This window comes from Halichoerus grypus, chromosome 2, assembly GCF_964656455.1.
Source record: "Halichoerus grypus chromosome 2, mHalGry1.hap1.1, whole genome shotgun sequence".
Classification (NCBI taxonomy): domain Eukaryota; kingdom Metazoa; phylum Chordata; class Mammalia; order Carnivora; family Phocidae; genus Halichoerus; species Halichoerus grypus.
This window is the reverse complement of record NC_135713.1, coordinates 117,894,308-117,910,198: the sequence shown is the minus strand read 5'-3', so window position 1 is coordinate 117,910,198 and position 15,891 is coordinate 117,894,308. Positions and strand designations below refer to the sequence as shown.

General features: G+C 50.8%; 1 protein-coding gene across 4 annotated transcripts; it reads left to right on the top strand.

The window, feature by feature from the left end:
• Window positions 1–245: 245 nt before the first annotated feature.
• Window positions 246–13,694, top strand: DELE1 (DAP3 binding cell death enhancer 1). Of its 4 annotated transcripts, none has more exons than XM_078067370.1 (13): window positions 246–399; window positions 934–1,048; window positions 1,143–1,266; window positions 3,578–3,728; window positions 4,688–4,849; window positions 5,106–5,194; window positions 5,328–5,424; window positions 7,938–8,080; window positions 8,915–9,073; window positions 9,167–9,259; window positions 11,399–11,564; window positions 12,184–12,339; window positions 13,109–13,248. In XM_078067370.1, exons 1-12 carry the CDS (start codon window positions 369–371, stop codon window positions 12,336–12,338), a joined length of 1,485 nt encoding a protein of 494 aa, XP_077923496.1. In that variant the 5' UTR covers window positions 246–368; the 3' UTR covers window position 12,339; window positions 13,109–13,248. The 4 variants fall into 4 exon arrangements, with proteins under 4 accessions (XP_077923496.1, XP_035972292.2, XP_035972293.2 ...); XM_036116399.2 differs by having other exon boundaries at window positions 12,100–12,339; XM_078067371.1 differs by lacking the exon at window positions 246–399 and adding an exon at window positions 442–571 and having other exon boundaries at window positions 12,100–12,339.
• Window positions 13,695–15,891: the final 2,197 nt, after the last annotated feature.

Here is a 15,891-nt window from a genome sequence, read left to right as displayed (position 1 = left end):
GCAAAGCCGTCCCGCGCTAGCGAGGCCCCCAGGCCCGCCTCTCCGCAGTCCCGTTGCGGACGCGACTCAGCTCGGCCACCTGCGACCCCCCGCCGCTGCGCGCTCTCCGCACTGTCGGGCGGGCAGCTAGCGACACCTCTTCCAGGGGGAGGTCGGGGCCATATCCGTGCCCTTGCCGCAGTTCACCTCCTCGCCAGCCCCAAAGACGCCTACACCCCCACTTCCTTTCGCGTAGCCCCGGCCTTCCGGCTGCGCCCCTTTCTAATTGGCTGACTGAGCGCTTCCTCAGGACTCGGCCATTCGGAGGGCGCCACAGCGGTCGGCCCTCTGTGTTGGGACTGCGAGTTCTGTATGCTGTTGGCGACGACATGTGGCGCCTCCCGGGACTCCTGGGCCGGGGTAAGGGGCGTTGGAGCCGCAGGTCGTAAGGCACCTGGGACCTCGAACTGAAGGAAGAGGACGGGCCAAGGGGACGGAGCCGAAGCTTCAGCGGGCGGGGCTAAAGTTGAGGGAAGGCGGAGTCTAAATAGCCGTGGCTACAGCCTCCTGTCAGGGGCCGCGGGAATTCGAGGTGTGGGTGGGGCTCATGGGGAAGAGGGTGGAGCGTAGAGCCACGGAGATGGGTGGGGCTATTGGAAGGGGAGGAGTCAAATAGCCAGGGCTCGGAGTCTGGGAAAGATGAGTAGGGGCCGGTGGAGTAGGCGGAGCCAATGAAAAGAGGCGGGATTTAGAGAGGGGCGCTTCAAACATTGAGCGAGTTTGTGTGTGAATGTCCGGTAATTTTATTATAACAGTGATTGTCAGCCCCGGGAGGACTTCGGAGTCACGTGCCTGGAGTGGGGCTTTGTCAAGCAGCGGAGGGAAGATCGGTGGGGCCGCCACTGCCTCAGTTCTGTTTATGTCGAGGTGACTGATCTTTGTTGTTCTACACAGCTCTTCCCCGTCTGCTGGGACCTGGCCTCCGGGGGGTGACCCCCAAGTCCCCCAACCCAGATGGGCTGCAGGCTGCCTCCTCCAACCTGCTGGTCCCTGTCCCCAGCTTTGACAGGTGAGATACTTCCATTCTGTCACCCATCTCTTCCTCTGGCCTCCTTCTCCTCCCACTTGGGATAGAACTTGATAGCCTTTCTTGCCTCATCTAGGTCGGGCCCCCATGGCCCAGGCCCAGGCACAAACAGGGGCCCAAGGTCTCATGGATGGAAGGATGCCTTCCAGTGGATGTCTACCCGTGTTTCCCCAAACACCTTTTGGGATGCCATATCATGGGTAAGGCTTCCCCAGTCCTGTCCCTGCCCTTCTGTGTGGATGAGAATGATCCTGCACGGAAATATAGCCTAGAAACAAGAGCGAGGGCATCATTGTTCCCACACTTCAAATTTGAGTAACCCATGGCATTGGATCCTGTTTGGTGAGATATTGCTGCTCTCCTTCCCCCGCCCTCTTCCTCCTTTTATTCAGTAAACATTTGTTTAACACATTCTCTGTTAGGGACTAGTGACACAGTAGAGAACAAGGTAGATGTGATTCTTGCCTTGGTGAAGCTTACAATGAATAATACTAAATAGCTGACATTTTATGTATTAATGTAAATATTATATATGCATTATCGTCTTTAATCCTTACAAAAATCTTGCAAGGGAAATATAATCTCCATTTTATAGATAAGGGAACTCAGGCTCTGAAACTTTAGGTAACATGCTTAAGGTCATACAGCTATGAAGTAGAGAAACCATATTTATTCTGGAGCTCATGCTCTTAGCCACCATGCTCTACAGCTTATTGTTTATTTCTCTGTGTACTCAAATTTTGTTTTTCTCCCTCAGTGAAGATGTAAACTCCATGGGGAGAGAGACTGTAACTTGTCTTTGCCAGTGTACCCAGCGCCTGTTGTAACAGAGAAGTATTTGAGTGTGCACAGGAAGGGACAGGGAAAACCTAGTGCAGATCCTGGTACATGATAGTTGCTCAAAAAGTATTTGTTGACTCTGACTTATAAAGTCAGGTGCTCAGCAGCGAACACGAGGTCCAACAAGGCAGAATCTTTGTCATCCAGGTTCTGCACACATCACTCTCGTTTCTGTCACATTTCATCCCTATCACTTTCATGCTGTATACTTTGGACAAGTAACTTGACTTCCCTGAGCATCAGTTGTCTCATTGTAAATTGGTGCCATCAGCAGAATGGAGCCTAGAATGTGTCCGTGGCAGGGCCACTTCTCTCTGTGGAGCTGTGGACTAGGGGCATAGCATACCCTGGAGATTAGAGCATTTTCCCAATTTGTCAAATATCTGAGTCCTAGAGCAATTCCACAGTGAGTCCTTCTAGAAACTGGGCCTGGATTCCAGGGGTCCTGATGCTGTCCCTCAGCTCTGTCACTGTTGACCATGTGAAAGGGCCTGAGTACAAGCTGTCCCCACTGCCATGGATACATGTCTCTGTTATTACATGCTGGCACCTTCTCTTCCTTCTGGTCTCAGTTCACACATCAGCCCTCTGGAGAGGCTTTCCTTGATGCCCTGTTTTCTCAGACCTCCCTCTATGCTCTGTGAAAACTCCTGATTTGTTTCTTTTTTGGCATTTAGCATAACTTGTGGTTATTGTGTTTATTTCTCTGTGTACTCGAAATCTGTCTTTCTCCCTCAGTGCAAGTGTAAACTCCATGAGGACAGAGACTGTAACTTGTCTCGGCCAGTGTACCCAATGCCTGTTGTCATAAATAAGTATTTGGGTGTGCACAGGAAGGGACAGGGAAAACCAAGCAGTCACTGGGCTAGGAGCTAGCTTAGGTCTTCCACAGACCTGTTGGGGAAGAGACACCGGGACACCTTCAGCGAGCCTGTACCTGTGAATGTGTCGCTGGCGGGGTGGCTTGGGCAGAGGGAAGGGAACACTTGGTGCCCCAGGCCAGAGAAGGACAGTGAACCTGATGGGGAACTCTCACCTGTCACTGCACCTGTGGCCAAGCCCCAGCTTACCACATTATCTTTTTGCCTGCTTAGACTTTACTTATTCATTAACTTATTATGCATTTAATAAATACATGCATGTATTTATTCGTGCTATATCTTAGTACTCTCCTAGGCTCCAGGGATACAGTGGTGAGCAAAACACACACAATTCCTGCCCTCATGGCGCTTAAGACTAACTGGAGACACAGAGCTTAGCTCAGTAATTGTCGAGGTGATTATTTAAGTACCACTGTGACCAGGGCTCTACAGGGACATTTGGGCACTGGGAGAGGATTTTTTTTTTCAAGATTTTATTTATGTATTTGACAGAGAGAGACACAGCGAGAGCAGGAACACAAGCAGGGGGAGTGGGAGAGGGAGAAGCAGGCTTCCCGCGGAGCAGGGAGCCCGATGCGGGGCTCGATCCCAGGACCTGGGATCATGACCTGAGCCGAAGGCAGATGCTTAACGACTGAGCCACCCAGAGACCCCTTCCCTGGGAGAGGATTAGTTGGCCATAGCCAGGAGTCAGGAAAGGCCTCTCGAGGCAGTGATGTCTGAGCTGAAGGGGGAGACTGGAGGAGGTGACTGGTGCAAAGCGGGGTCCCTGCTGTGCTATCTTTCCCAGGGCACTCTGGCCGTGTTGGCCGTGCAGCTGGCAAGGCAGGTCCATTTCCAGTCGTCCCTGCCAGCAGGACCTCGGCAAGCGGGCCACTGCTCTTGGCGCTGTCCCCTGGATCGTTTCCTCTCATCTCCCTTGTGGCATCCGCAACAGTCCTGTGAGTTCTCAGTCCCAGGGACAGGAGGGCTAGGCTGGGAGTTTCTTTGGGCCAGGAAGCATCTCTGGACACACCTCAGGAAAAGAACCATCAGCAGCTCCTTGCCTTTCCTATCTGAAGTCAGAGGAAGGGGAATGTGAGGAAGTTCTGTCCACTCAGGGTGTGGGCCACACCTGCCCTTCAGTGTCCTCCCATGTCCTCCCCTCACCTTCCGTGGAGGGAACCCCACAGGGAGCCCCACAGGCTACTTTAGATCCTGGGTGTGGCTTCCTGCTTACCTCTCAGCCAGTTGGATCATTCTCTGGTTAGTCATTCATGAATAAGTGCATCTTCACTGGATAGCTGTCATGTACCATGGTACCCGGCAGTACAGCCTAGTGGTTAAGACCCTGGAGTTAGTGTCAGGGTTCAAGCCCCAGAGCTGTCGCATACTGGTCTTGTGTCCCTGAACAAGTCACTTTTAACTTCCCTGTGCCTCAGTTTTGTCGTCTATAAAATGGGGTAATAATAAAACCTACCTCATAGGTGTCTTGGGAGGAGTAAATGAGTTAATACACGTCAAAGAGTTAGAATAGTGCCTGGCACATAGTAAGTACCCAGAAAGTATTAGTTTAAGTTCTTCTTCTTATAATTATAATCGTGATCAATATTATTATCAAACAAAGTGCTAGGTGCTGGGGCTACAACAGTGAATAAGGTAGATATCTCCCTGCTACTGGGAGAATTCAGGCAGAGGAATGATTTATACCCAGGGCAGGAGATCGGCATAAATGGGGGCCCCTCTGGACCCCTCAGATGGAAGCCAGCAAAGGAAATGGAGGAGGGAGGTTGAGGTGTGTGAAGGAGGTGTCAGAAGGGATCCCACATTCTTCCCCCAAACCTCAGGGGACCCTCAGTCAAGCCCAAGCAAACCGAGCTGATCCCCTTCTGATGTGACTGCTCTTACTGGGTCTTTCCAGCACTTCGGAGACACATCCTCCCCAGCCCTGATGGCCCAGCTCCCAGGCATACTGGTCCCAGGGAACCTGGGCTGGGCCAGAAAGAAGCCTCCACTCAGCCCAAGAATCTCTCTTCACACAGCTCTTTGAGGGCATCCGGTCTTCAGGGTCCGTCTGAGGAAGGTATGTTTCCACCTCCTAGAATCAGCCAAAGGTAGAGGGGGTGGGGAATTGGGCAGATGGACATTCGTTGCTGCATATGCCCGATAAGGGAATTGTCGTTCCTGTCGGTCCCCTGCTTTCTGGGGCACTTCAGAATGATTCTGTTTCCTGGTAGTGGCGCTGGCTGGAGGGGCTGGGGAGACTGGGACAGTGGGAGAAAAGGAGAAACCACACTTTCTCCTTTGCCCTAACTGGGTGTCACCCATTTTCCTTGTAGATCCCAGTGATCTGGGCTTCCTGCCCACCAGTGGTAGCTTCCAATCCAGGGCAAAGCCAGCCCAGCCTCAGCCCGCTGGAGAAAAGCAGGTATTGTTCAGATTTGGCCTCTGGATCCTCATAACATTCCCCTGGGCAGGTGGCAGTTCCAATGAACTATCCCCTGGGCAGGTGGCAGTTCCGAAGAACTGTCCCATGATGAGTCTTTATATTTCTTCCTCAGGAACAAGATAAATCAAAAACGCTTTCCCTCGAGGAGGCCGTGACTTCCATTCAGCAGCTCTTCCAGCTCACCGTTTCCATTGCTTTCAACTTCCTGGGTAACTGGGTGGACCTTGCGTCAAGGCAGGCGGATGGGAAAATGGCAAGGGTATGGGGTTGGTCAAACCGAGTTAGGGTAGGGAGCAATTTAAACAAGAGAAGAGTTTATTTTCGCCCGGGTAGGTAGACCAAATCTGGCATGGTGGCCCAGTGGTGTCAGGGACCCATCCTCATGATTCTGCCATTCTTAGAACTGGCTTCCATCTCAAGGTCCAGTTTGGCTATTCTGGCTTTTTTCAGGAAAGGGAAAGGTGGGAAAGCTAAAGCATCACTCCTTTCCAACCTACAAGTTGTACAAATCATTGACCAGAATGTAGGCTTGTGGCCACACCTACTTGCAGAGGGGCCCGGGAAATGTAGTCTTTAGCTGAATGACCGCGTGCTTACCTGAAAATTCTGTTACTGTGTAAGAAGGAGAAGAGAAATCTTGGAGGTTACCTTGCATTTTCTGACACATTTAGGCAGGAACAGGCTCCTTAGGTTTGGAGCAGGCCCTCAAGTGCACAAACAGGACCTTCTTACCCACATCCAGAGACTCCAGGTGCTCCCCCACCATCTGTCCTGTTCTCCATGGTGACTTGGCTTAAGTTTCAGGCCTTTTAATGTGGCGACTCAGCTAATGGGCAGATGCGTGAGAAGCAGGGATTCATTTAGTACAAGTTTCACCTTTTGCTAGGCCCTATTTTAGGTTTCAGGGATACAGTGATTCATAAGACAGAGTCCTTACTTTCATGGAGCTGACATGTGAATTGGGGTGAGGGGGGAGAGAAAAACAATACATTGTCAAACAAGAGAATTTCCAATGGTGGTAAATGTTATAGAGAAAAGTAAATAAGGGAATGTGTCAGTGACTTGGGGAAGTCCTCACCAATGGGAAGAACTTTGCACTAAGACCTGACAAAAACAAGCCAGTCTTGTTTCCATCCAGAGAAAGAGCTTTCCAAACAGAGGGAACAGCAAGTACAAAGGTCCTGAGGCAGGATTGAGTTTTGCTTGTTAAAGGAGCAAAAGAAAGGTGAGTGTGGCTGGAACTTAGAGATCACCAGGAGAGTAGAAAAAGCAGGGAGGGGCCAGATCAGGCAAGGCCTTCTGAGCCACAGAGGAGTGTGGCTTTTCGAAGTGAGATAAGCCAATGGAGGGTTTTACACTGGAGTAGGAGGAGGTGCCATCACATGATCTGATTTACCTTTTCAGATTTCTTTGGCTGTTGTATGGACAGACGTGGAGTGCAGAGATGCCAGAGAAAACAGGAGACCGGGTTGGAGCTGTTACTGATGGCATAGCAAAGCCTCATGGTGGCTTGGTTTAGGTTAGAGGCAGAGACAAAGAAGAGAGATGATCAGGGAGCCAGTATGGGGAATGGGCAGGCACAGGGTGGAATCCTTCGCCCTCTTGAGTCTTCTCAAGGACAGAGGGCTCTGTGAATCCTGGACAGCAAATTTTCAGGCAGCAGGGAGGTGACTTTAATTCACTCCAGGCTGAATGGAACCTGGCTTCTGCCTCATTAGCTTTTTGTGATTTTGATGGGCAGGCAGTCTCTTCTGAGAATTTTCTTGCCCATTCCTTCATTCACATATTCATTTATTCAGCAGTGCTAAGCAGTGTGGCAGAACACAAAGGGAGCATAAACCATAATCATATTTTGCATTTGTATAGAGCTTTCACCCTATGCAAAGCTATTTCTTCTACATTCTTTTTCCGCTTCTGCTTCCAGGATTTTGCAGTCTAATTGAGGAGACAGGGCTTGTACTCTGGAAACAGTTTAGTTCATAGAAAAAGGCTTGTATATTAAGTAAATGCCAAAACAGTGTTAAAGTCGGAGTGTGGTCTGAAGGTTCCAGAGAAACAGGATGGGAAGGCCTGATGGTGGAGGCAGAGAGATACCCCAGGCAGGAGAGACAGCTTGAGCAAAGGTTTGAATGGGGGCTCGGCTGTGCCCAGCCCTGTCTCTGTTTTTCGTTTGTTTGCTTGCTTGTTTAGTTATGTTTTGTTGGTTACAAGCAGCCTAAACCCACTCTGGCTAACTTAAGCACAGAAGGAATCCATTGGGATCTATCGACTTTGCCACGTGGCAGAAAGAACAGGAATCAGGGTAGCTCCTGGCGTCCAGGGGGCAGTAACTTAGGGACAGTGTCTTCAGAGTGCTGCTGTCAGGATAATCCTACAAAAGCTCTTTTCTCTGATGCCTCACCCAGATTAAGATTCCGACTCCTGAGTGAGGGACTTATGGGTTGGGAAGAGCACAGCACATTGATTGATAGCACGGGTCGGGGGAGGGGGGGATGGGGGGGCTGCTCCCAAAGGCAGATCGGGATGCTGTCACCAAGAGGAGGATATTGTATAGGAGGACAGAACCCACTGATGTCTCTGGCAAACCAGTGAAACATTTGGAGGATAGAAACATGCAAAGTGTCTAGCACCAAAAAGAAAGGAAGCAGCCTCTGAGTATCTGGCCAAGGATATGGGGACGTTCACAGAGGAAGCTGTGTTTCCACCCCGTGCTTTCTTACAGGAACAGAGAACATGAGGAATGGGAACTACGCAGCAGCCTTTTCTTACTTCCAGAAAGCAGCAGACCATGGCTACAGCAAAGCACAGTACAACGTGGGCTTGTGTCATGAGCATGGCAGAGGCACCCCCAGGGACCTTGGCAAGGTACTGCACCTTCTCCCTGTCCCTAGGCCTGTCCCCCATGCTGCACTGTCCAGAGCTGACCTCCAGAAATGAGCAGTGGACAGGGCTTGGGGAGACAGCTTCTCTCTCTCAGCCACAAGAGAAAAAGAAGAGACTCCTAACTTCTAGGAATTTAGATTTAAAAGGAGTCAGGGACCTTGTCTTTCTTCTTTGCAGCTGTATCCTCGGGACCTACAACCTTACCTTGATGAACGGATTAATTCATTCTAAACAAGTAGGATAAGTACACAGAGATGTTATATACAAGAGTGGATTTCTTAGAATTGTATATGATGGCAAAAAAAAGAAGGAAGCAATTTGAAGTTCCTTCAGTAGTGAATTGGTTAATAACATCTATGTGGGTCTTAAAAATGATGCACCGGATCTATATTTACTGGCGGGGAAAGACATTCTTGGTGTATTGTTAAGTGAAAAAATAGGTTACAAAATTGTAAATGTTGTTCTCTCTCTCATTCTGTTTCTTTCTCCCTGTTATACACACATACATTTATATACGTCTGTGTGTGTGAATGTATGTGCGTGTATGTCTAAATACATGGGTTTGTGGGAAGAAACTTACAGAGCTGTAAACTAAAAGGTGAGCAGAGAATGATCTTTAGGAGGCAGAATTTCTTGGGATTTCATGTTTCTGTTTTCACTTTATCTGTATTTTGAAGTTTTGGCCTATCTGTATTTTCTGACTAATCTGTATCGATTATGTCCTATTTAATTAAAATAATTTTTACAAATTTCACTCGAAGGGAAAGCTGGCTCGCCGGGGTGCCCATTGACTAGGGGTCTCTCCCTTTGTTCCAGGCAGCCCTTTTCTACCAGCTGGCTGCCAGCCAGGGCCACAGCCTGGCTCAGTACCGCTATGCCAGGTGTCTGCTGCAGGACCCGGCCTCCGCGGGGGGCCCTAAGCAGCAGAGGGCAGTGTCCATGCTGAAGCAGGCTGCAGACTCGGGCTTGAGAGAGGTGAGTGCCCGGGTGGGGTCTCTCCTGGGCATTTGGAGCACGTGGGGCCTGGAAGTGACCGAGATAACCTTTTTCCTTCCTCCCTCACCACAGGCTCAAGCTTTCCTTGGGGTGCTTTTCACCAAGGAGCCACACTTGGATGAGCAGAGAGCTGTGAAATACTTTTGGCTTGCAGCCAACAATGGGGTAGGCCATCTCCAGCGTGCTGGCATGTTGGGGGATCGAGTCTGAGGAAGGAGGGGACTTGGGAACTGGTACCCAGCTCCAGGGTGCACGGGAGACGGTCGACAGGAACACACTGGGCCAGCTTCAAGTCTTAACCGTCACTGGCTTCCTGTGCGACCCCTGGGCGGGTCTAGTGGTGCTCAGGAGCTGGCTCACACCAGTCTGCAAGAGGTGCTGCTGCCTTAAAATCAGCTGTGGGAGGAGGATTGGCCGCACAGAAATGACTCAGCGCTACTAAGCGGGGCTTCTTGCACTGGCCAGCCGGTGTACATTTACCAGCACACTGCTGGGCCGGTTGCTTCTTGTTTTCCTGTTTTCCTCGTCTCAAAAACGGGGATAATACTGACTGCCTCGCCTGTCTGCTGCTTCGCAGGGTGGTGGTTGTTGTGAGGATCACAATCTATCTGAGGTAACAGGTGTGCGAGCACTTGGTAAGCGGCGCACAGGGAGGGTGCGTCCTCGTGAGCGGTGCAGTTCAGGGAAGTCAGAAGACACAGAGCAGTTTGGGGAGCGGCAGATGTCGGGGGCATTGGCATCCAGCCAACCCATTGGACCCAGAGTGTGTTCTCCCGAGTATTAGTTCCAGGGGGTGTTCGTCAGTAATTCCGGGGAAAACATGGTCCGCGGGGTTTGGAAATATGGAGCCAACTGGGTGTCTTCAATGCAGGAGATCTCAGCGCTTTCCCTCCGTGCGAATCACCAAAAGGGCATCTCTGGTTTGCTGTATTCCTCAAGTGTACTTGACCAGGATTTTTTGGGGGGTGGCCTCTTGGAGGACCAGGGGTACTGGATTAAAGCAAGCTGTGTGCATGGACTAGAATGCCCTGCGTAGGGGCTCCTGCTCGTCTGTGTTTTCGGGCCAACACAATGATAGCTTCATCGAACTCTTGGGCATCAGAATGCTTTATTTTACTCGTTGTTATCTGTCGTTGCTGTCAAAAGGGGACCAGTGTCACCAGCCGGTACTGCCCCTATGCCTGCCTGCCTTGTTAGATCCCCAGAGCCTTCCTCGTGTTCTTCATGTGCTGGACAAGCCCGGGGGCCCCTTGGCCTGCTTTAGTCACTCAGCACGCTGGAAGGAGAAGTGCGCAGAGGATTGCTTGGTCACGCGGTGTTGGGCACAGTGCTCACACTCACCTACCCCAGGAGGAATTGTGTCTCTGTAGGTTTGTACTGAGCAGTGTGGCAGGGTGGGTGTTTTGGCCTTATGAGTGTCTGGTAGTTTCTAAGCTGGTCGATGGCCATGAGTCCACCATATTTATTACATAGACTTTGGCATGCATGGAACAGAAACCCTGTCCAGAAATTTAATGCTGGAAGGTAGAAGAGAAATGGGACTGTGGTTGGGAATCAACAGAGTATTTTGTTTTTTAAAGTTGGGGGCTTGAATATAATGATAATATTCCACCAGAGAGGGAGAGATTAATGATGTGGGCAACTAAAGGTATAAAAGTAATAATAACAGTAATCTAAGCACTTTCCACGTATTAACGCATGTAATCCTCGTAACAATGCAGTAAGGTGGGTACTGTTATTATTTCCCATTTATAGATGAGGAAACTGAGGCACAGAGGCATAGAATAATATGCCTGAGGTTCCTCCCCGGTAGGTGGTGGAGCCGTGACTGGAACCCAGGCAGTGCTCGGAAGCCCTACCTGCTACTGCCTCGTAGTTCTCAGAGGAGACAGGATCCCAGAGCTTTCTAACCTTTCAAAGGAGGAACATTCTTTGTAACGTATGTTTTGCAGAACCTCGGGAGAGGTTCAGAGAGGCATGCAGGGCCTTTGGGAAGCCTAGCCTCCACTCTTGCTCCTGGCTCTTTCAGCTGAAGTAGGAGCCAGAGTCCCGGGGTCCCCATAGTTGGGCTGGGCTGCCTGGGGCCCTCACTTCTGTCCCTGCCTGTGGCACCAGCCTCGGCGAAAGAAGCTGCCACGGCTCGAATCTCCCTGGGCAGAAGGATCCCCGACTGCTCCGTGTCGGGCAAACTCCGGGCCTCTGGCTTGTTGTACCTGACTCCTCCACCTTCCTTCTGCCTTCGCGGTTCAGTTCTTTCCTCCCGCATGTGTGCCTATCTGTGTGTCTGTCCGTTTTCCCCTTTAGGACTCCCAGAGCAGGTACCACTTGGGAATTTGCTATGAGAAGGGCCTTGGTGTGCAGAGGAACCTGGGAGAGGCTGTGCGATGTTACCAGCAGTCAGCGGCTCTAGGCAATGAACCTGCCCAGGAGAGGTTGCGGAACCTCTTTTCTGTGGAGGCGATAGGGAAAGGTGCGTACCGAAGCCGACAGGTTCCCTCCCGTGAGCTGATTACCCTGTGACAGAGAAGGGGGAGGCGGTAGCCCCTGGACCACTTGCCATTTCCTGCCCCAATGATGGGTAAGAGCACAGCTTCTTGAGTCAGACACAGCTGAGTTTTGACCCCTGCTCTGTCACTGACCCTGGGCTCAGTGTCATTGAGCCTCAGGTTCTTCACTTCTGAAAGTGAGGGTTCTACTGGTACCTCACTCGTTGGGTTGTAAGCATAAAATGAGATGACTCCAGAGGGCTTAGCACAACCCGGCACACGGCGGGGCTTGGAGAAGCGGTAGCTGCTCTGATGATTTGTCAGGGGAGACAGTAGCCCGAGATACCGCTTCATTGCCCTGAATTACCCTTCGAGGGCTCTGAGAGTCCTGCTCGCTCATGAGTCACTCGGGCTGGCCTGGGTTAACAACGCCGGAGGCAACTAAGTCCTTTAAGAAGTCCTTGCTCCAAAGTAGGAACCCACAGGGTGAGTAAGAGCTGCTCTCACCTCTCCTCACAGCCCTGGGCCCCAGCGACCTGGCAGTTAGAGGATTGAAGTCCTTCTCCAGTCCCTCCCTCCACAGCCTCAACACTTTGCTGGCAGGAGCCTCCCACCTCCCACACGCCTCGAGCACAGGGAACCTTGGCCTCCTCTATAGAAGTGGGCATCTCAGAGCCAGCCCGGGAACCCCCAGCAGGGCTCTCCCCCCGCACAACTACCCCTTGGAAAGGAGTCTCGTCAGACTGGGTTTTGGCTAAGGTAAGATAAGACCTAGTCACTGGTGCCTCTCACTGGTGTTGGGCGGAGAAGTTGGATGGTAACAAAAACAGGTGTCAGTGTCCCTTTCCAAGGTGGTCATGCCAGTGGGAGCTGAGGTTCTCAAGCAATTTCAAGTGCATGGCTCATAAATGACTTTGACCTTTCCCCCAGTTGGTAGCCTCCCAGATGAGAAGTGGAAACATTCACAGTGATTTCTGGTTCTGTGCACAAAAGGGATTCATTCAGTGACCTGTGAAAAACTCTCCTGAAGGGTCCAGAGACCCTGGTCCTCATCTTAGCTTATGACCTTGAGTAAACCCCTTACCTATTTCCTCCCATGCCTCAGTTTCCTCAGGCTCAGACTACATCAGTTTTTGCCAGCATCTGATATATGTGTCTCTGGTGGTTCACAAGAGGATTTTAGGTACTCAATATTTTCCATCTTAGTAGTTGGATATTTAATATATAATGTAAAAATGTGACTAGCACATCGTGGTTTCACAGATACTATAAATAATCCATTTAAAGAAAAACATTGTGAAATTGGATAAAGAGGAGCACAGGTCCAGAGAGGTGGCAAAAACCATGAGGGTGGTTGCATGAATGGCTAACACTCAGAGAACACGGAATCAGGCCGTTCTCAAGATGAGACCCAACATTCACTTTTGGTCATCTCCTACGGATTCATGATCATCTCCCATTTCACCTTTGATTTGGAAGGAACGAGTTTCTTGCCTACATGCCTGCCGTATCTGCTTGACTTTTTCAGACCACCTCACTTCAGCCCTAAAGAAGGAAGCCTGTGGGTTCTCAGAGAGCTACCGCAACTTGAGTCCCAGGGCAGAGGCCAGTTATCTACTCAACTTCCCAAAGAACCTGAAGCACCTGCCCCAGCACAGTAAAGAAGAAGAAAGTGTGTGAAGACCCAGGTGCTGGCCATGTCAGCTTGAAGCAGTGACCTGACCCGCTACATTGTTTTCTCAGTGGTAAACCAAAGCCATTGGTGTCTGCCTTCTACCCTGCCCAGCCCGTGTGTGCCATTTTGCTGCAGAAAGGACCTTGGTCCCCACTGAAGCCCAAGGAGGCGGAGTGGTGCCCGTGGTTACCGGCTTTATGAGTCAGCAGGCCAGGAGAAGACCCAGGCCCCCTGACTCCTGGCCTGGGGCTCCTTTGCGCCAGTTCACACTGTAGCTTCACGCGAAAGTGTTCTTGTCATCCAGCCAGTGTGAGGGAGGAAGTGGAGACTGAGCACCTGGAGACTTGCAGCAGGGAAGGGTAGATTTCAAGATCCTTGTTTGTGAAGGGTATGCCAGAAATGGATGAGAGTTTAATAAAATAGATATTGGATTATCTCATCACTCTTGCCCTTGAGTATGTTGGGGAGAGCTGGGGGTTGGGCAGGGGGAGCTGAAAGCTGAGGCTCCAACCTCATTTCTAAACTCTCCATTAACCAATTTGAAGGGTCTTAAAAGCTTCTCCAAGAGAGAGACTTAGGAAAAATGATTTCTGAGTCAACGCTAATGACTCCAATTACTGAATTTGTGCATAGCTGTTCCCTGGCTTCTGGATGTTAGCCCAAGTTCAATAGCATAGATGCGGTGGGGGTGGGGGTGGGGAAGGACTGAGGACCAAACCCTCTAATAACTGCTCAAATGGGAAAGACTACCCAGCTCCGCTAGTTGAAAGGTGGGAGGAATTGGGCGGGAGAGGGTTGTCCATGTTTCCCTCTCTGCTCCCTACCTCTCTCTCTCTCCCCGACCTCTAGTGGGTCCTACCATACTTTTCCAGCACCTTCCTCTCACCACTGGCTTCCTCCAGCTCCAGTGCCTCCCCCTGACTCCGTTCCCTTTCCGGGGCTGCCTTACACACTTGGCCCCCCCACTCCCATGCTGGTCCCCTCGTGCAGCTGGCCTCCCACAGATAGCTCCTTGGGATCTGGGACCTCGTTGTCTTGGTATTCTGGTATCCTCAGCACTTAGCACAAGGCCCCGTGCCGGGGGGTGCTCCATACACACATTGGTTAAAGCTCAGGTTTTTAAGTTGTACAGTGCACTAATCTCTCTGCAAAAAAAAAAAAAAAAAAAAGGTTTCTGTGGTCGAATAAGTTTGGGAAATGCTGTACCAGACATCCCTTTTTTATAGATTCACAATGCACATCAGCATCTTTAAGGTTCCAAGAAGTCCTGCAGTGAAGAACTTGGTTAACCCAATGTTTCCCAGCCTGAGCTGAGCACAGCGCCCGGCTCCATGCAGACCGCCAGTCACCCTTCCCGAGGCACCGTCTGTAAAAGGTCATTTCCTGCCCTCCTATGGAGCCCAGCTCTTCAGCCTCTTCCCTTCCTGTTGTCATTTGGGGTTCCTGATTCCTTCCGGGGGAAGGAGGGGCAGTTCACACAGCCCCAGGACAGTGGGTGTCCTGTGTTGAAGACCAGATGCAGCCCTCCCTCCCCCTCAGTCATTACAAGGTAAGTACTGATTCAATTTCGGGGTGTCAGCTGTGGAGGGGGGATATTTTCAAGCTCTCCTTGTGGAGAGGAAGGATGGAAGAGTCGTGAGGGAGGTGTGGTCAAGGGACCAAAAATCCTTGGCTGTTCAGTCACTGCGGTCTCCACATGGCCCCAGGGGATGGGCTTCATCCACAGACCCAGGCACTGCTGTGCTTTTGCCATTAAAATTCCATTATTAAGGGGCGCCTGGGTGGCTCAGTCGTTAAGCGTCTGCCTTCGGCTCGGGTCATGATCCCAGGGTCCTGGGATCGAGCCCCGCATCAGGCTCCCTGCTCCGCGGGAAGCCTGCTTCTCCCTCTCCCACTCCCCCTGCTTGTGTTCCCTCTCTTGCTATGTCTCTCTCTGTCAAATAAATAAATAAAATCTTTAAAAAAAAAATTCCATTATTAATGACTCATTGTCCATGCCCTGAAAGGAAATACGAGGGGGAGGGCAGGGAAGTGGCCCCTGCCAGGAGGGCCAGCCTGGGTTAGAATACTGGGAGACCCAAGTCTGGGGACCTAGTGCCCTCAGCAAGGAGACTTTTGTGTGATTCTCTGCTGTCTCAGTTTCCTTGTCCAGAGATGCTGTTTTCAGGGAGTCCTGATGCTGTAGTCAGAACAAAGCTGTTTGATTCATTCTATCTTCAGTGCTAATACAGTGCAGGGTACTTAGTAAATGTTTGGTAAATATTTACTCAAAGAGTGGTTTTATGCATTGCTGCATTGCCCCCTCTCCACCCAACAGCACCAAGCCTAGCCAGCACGTAGTAGGCGCTTTAAACATTTGTTGCATGAACGATTCTGTATACCCCCTACTGCTATTTCCAGTGCTACTTCTGACACATAGTAATCAATAAATACAAAGTGTTTGCTGAATGAATGTTTCTGATCATGGCTCCTTCCTCCCCTTACCCATTACATTGTACTCCATCCTTAGTAGGAGCTGGAAAAGGCTGACCTATTTTCTAGGTGCATACTACGTGCCAGGCTGAGCCTGTGCTAAGACACCTCCTTCCCTCTCCTGTCTTCCTGTGGGGATTGGGTTCTCTTCAGAGTCCCCTGGG

Coding starts and splice junctions, on each gene's coding strand:
- DELE1 (XM_036116399.2), top strand. CDS start 369: ATGTGGCGCCTCCCGGGACTCCTGGGCCGGG. Junction 8,081..8,914: donor CCCCCAGGGACCTTGGCAAG/GTACTGCACCTT, acceptor CCTTTGTTCCAG/GCAGCCCTTTTCTACCAGCT. Junction 11,565..12,099: donor TGTGGAGGCGATAGGGAAAG/GTGCGTACCGAA, acceptor CTCTCCTCACAG/CCCTGGGCCCCAGCGACCTG.